This window comes from Phaseolus vulgaris, chromosome 3 (assembly GCF_000499845.2).
Source record: "Phaseolus vulgaris cultivar G19833 chromosome 3, P. vulgaris v2.0, whole genome shotgun sequence".
Lineage (NCBI taxonomy): Eukaryota > Viridiplantae > Streptophyta > Magnoliopsida > Fabales > Fabaceae > Phaseolus > Phaseolus vulgaris.
In genome coordinates this window covers 26,179,082-26,181,996 of record NC_023757.2, presented here as the reverse complement: position 1 = coordinate 26,181,996, position 2,915 = coordinate 26,179,082, and the positions used below count along the sequence as shown (strand labels likewise).

At 34.8% G+C, this 2,915-nt stretch overlaps 1 protein-coding gene across 1 annotated transcript; it reads left to right on the top strand.

The window, feature by feature from the left end:
* Positions 1–2,200, top strand: LOC137839447 (uncharacterized). Its single transcript, XM_068648562.1, has 3 exons — positions 1–660; positions 795–1,326; positions 2,163–2,200. Exons 1-3 carry the CDS (start codon positions 1–3, stop codon positions 2,198–2,200), a joined length of 1,230 nt encoding a protein of 409 aa, XP_068504663.1.
* Positions 2,201–2,915: the final 715 nt, after the last annotated feature.

The following is a 2,915-nucleotide window of genomic DNA, read 5'->3' as shown; positions in this document are numbered from 1 at the left end:
ATGAAGATCTTTACACACTCAACTGAAAAAGGCATTTGGGAATCAATTGAAAATGGTCATTTTGTACCTGAAGTTAAGAAAGATGATGTTTTAGTTGATAAACCTTCATCTAAATGGATAGAGGCAGAATGTAAGAAAGCTAAGTTTGATTGTATAGCTAAGAATATTATAACATCTGCTTTAAGTTGTGATGAGTTTTTCAGGGTTTCACAATGTAGCTCGGCCAAAGAAATGTGGGACATCTTGGAGGTCACACATGAAGGCACAAATGATGTGAAGAGAGCTAGGAAGCATGCTTTGATCCAGGAGTATGAAATCTTTAGAATGCAGAAGGGAAAATCAATATGTGAAGTGCAAAAGAGGTTCTCTCACATTGTGAATCATCTTATGAGTCTTGGTATGAAGTTTGATGAAAAAGAACTCAACATCAAGGTACTGAAGTGTCTTGATAGAACATGGCAACCAAAGGTTACTACCATTTTAGAATCAAAGGATCTCACCTCAATGACTGTGGCATATCTTTTTGGCAAACTAAGAGAGCATGAAATTGAGATTCAAAGGCTTGTTGTTCAAGAGAGTGAAGACAAGCATAACAAGAGCATAACACTCAAAGCTAGCAAACAACAACATGTTTCCAGTGAGAGTGAAGAGGAAAACATAGTTTGCTATCAAGAAAATTCAGCAAATTCTTGAGAAAGAAACAAGCTTCTAAAAGGTATGATTCAAAGAAACCTAGTGAATTCAATTCTAATAAGTATACCTGTTATGGTTATGGTGAAATGGGACATATTTAGTCTGAATGCCCAAACAATGAAGTCAAGGAAAAAGGAGACTTCAAAAGGGAGAAAAAGGGAAAAGCTAAGAAAGCATATATAACATGGGATGACAATGATGTCTCATCCTCAAGTTCTTCAGATGATGAGGAAGCTAATCTTTGCCTTCTAGCATCAGTAACAAGCAGTGTGGATTCTACTTCAACAAGTAAAGGTACCACCTATGATCAATTGCTTAATGCTTTTTATGAAACTCATGATGAAGCCAACCGATTGGCCCTTTCTCTCAACCGGTTAAAAGGATTAAATAACTGGTTAGAAAATAAAGTTAAGGATTTAGAGGAAGAGTTATACAAAGGAAATGAAGATTTAGAACATCTGGATTTAATCTACAAGAATTCTTCTTGTAGTTGTGAGAAAATATGTTGTGAAAATTGTGAACTTCTTGAAAAGAAGATTTGCTATCTTTTGAAAACCTTGGTCAAGCTTACAACTGGAAAGTCCAACTTTGAAGATGTTTTAGTCTCACAGAAATGTATTTTTGGAAAAGCAGGTTTGGGATTTTATCCTCAAAGCAAAGAAAAAAAATATTACAAAACCTTTTTCAATTTTTTCTAGAAAGGTCATTCTGTCAGGTATTGTAGGTTTCATAAATCTCTTGTACCTAAAGGCATCTATAAGTGGATTCCAAAATGTATTGTCAATACAAAAGATAAATCTAACACTGAAGGTCCCAAATTCTTCAAGGGATCAAATCTTAAGATTTCACAAAGTTCTATTTTGAAGATTTCTTATTTCTTTTGAAAGGTTCAGCAAGGACTGGATGTTATGTACATGTCAACATATTAGAGTCTTGTACTGGTTTCCTTGATCTGTAATTAGAAAATCAGCGATCTAAGGATTAAACTCTCATTCTCTGTTGAGAACTACAATGTACAAAAATCAATTTAATATGTATCTCTATGTTTCTATGAGTGATTTCTATGTGCTCCATCTTCTCTCCATATGTTTTACAGCTTGAAAATATGTGAAAACATAATAATTACATGCAACATGTGTTTCTGGTTTAAACCAAGTTGTTTTTCTTTAGAACAGAAATTAAATCGATTATTTCCTCGAAACAACCGATTATTTCTGTCATATAAGCTCTGGATAAAACTGTTTTTGATTTTTAATTTTGGGATTTGTGATTCTGTTAAACCTAGTAACGTGTATGGTCAAACTTGCTTTAATTGATGATTGCATACAGTTTAACTCTGGTACATTAGCTTTTAATAGATCAGATCTCTACCTATCTTGAAAATCAAATATGTCTTTAATGCTTAGTCAAATATCACATGTGAATCTGTACTTTTTGATTTGACTGACCATGTCAGCTTTATTGTGCAGATTTGATTCGTTTTTATGTTGAATGCAACCAGCTTTGACCAGGGGTTCTCTCCTATAAAACCCAATGCATTTAGATGCTGTTTCCACTCACAAATAACCGATTAATCTGGAACTGGTATTCCTATCTTTCTTCAAAAGCTTTCTTTGCATAAACTGTTTCTGATTTAAGCAATGGTTGGAAATCCTCCATCTGCGAAAAGGATGAAGTCCATGGGTGTCAAAAGCACTGGAAAGCTTGAAGGATGGTTTGCAGGAGATACCAATCTCATAAACGAGTATCTATTAGAGACTAGTAGAAAGAATGTGTTGGATTCTGTAAGGAGTATCCTCAAAGAACAAAAGTTAAAAAGATTTCTGGAACTCATAAGGAACATCTATCATGATCTTGTAAAGGTATTCTACACTAACCTTAATTTTGACGGTGACTCACTTATCTCTCATGTCAAAGGTGTAAATATGATTATCACAAGTGAGGTATGGTCTGCGGTGTCCGGGCTGAAGTCTTCTGGACTAAGAATCAACAGGGGAAACCTTGGAATTGTGGAAGATTTCAACAAAATCCAGTTTTACAAAGGTTGTCTCAAGAATCCCCACTCCAAAGTGAGGAATATTTCTGTAGAAGGGTTGAAGCTTGATGAAAGGCTTGTGGCCTTCATAGTTTCATGGATTCTCACACCTAGGGGGAGCAACCATTCAACTCTTTCTGAAAAAGATCTTCTCATGATCTACTGCATCATGAATAAAGTGAAGATC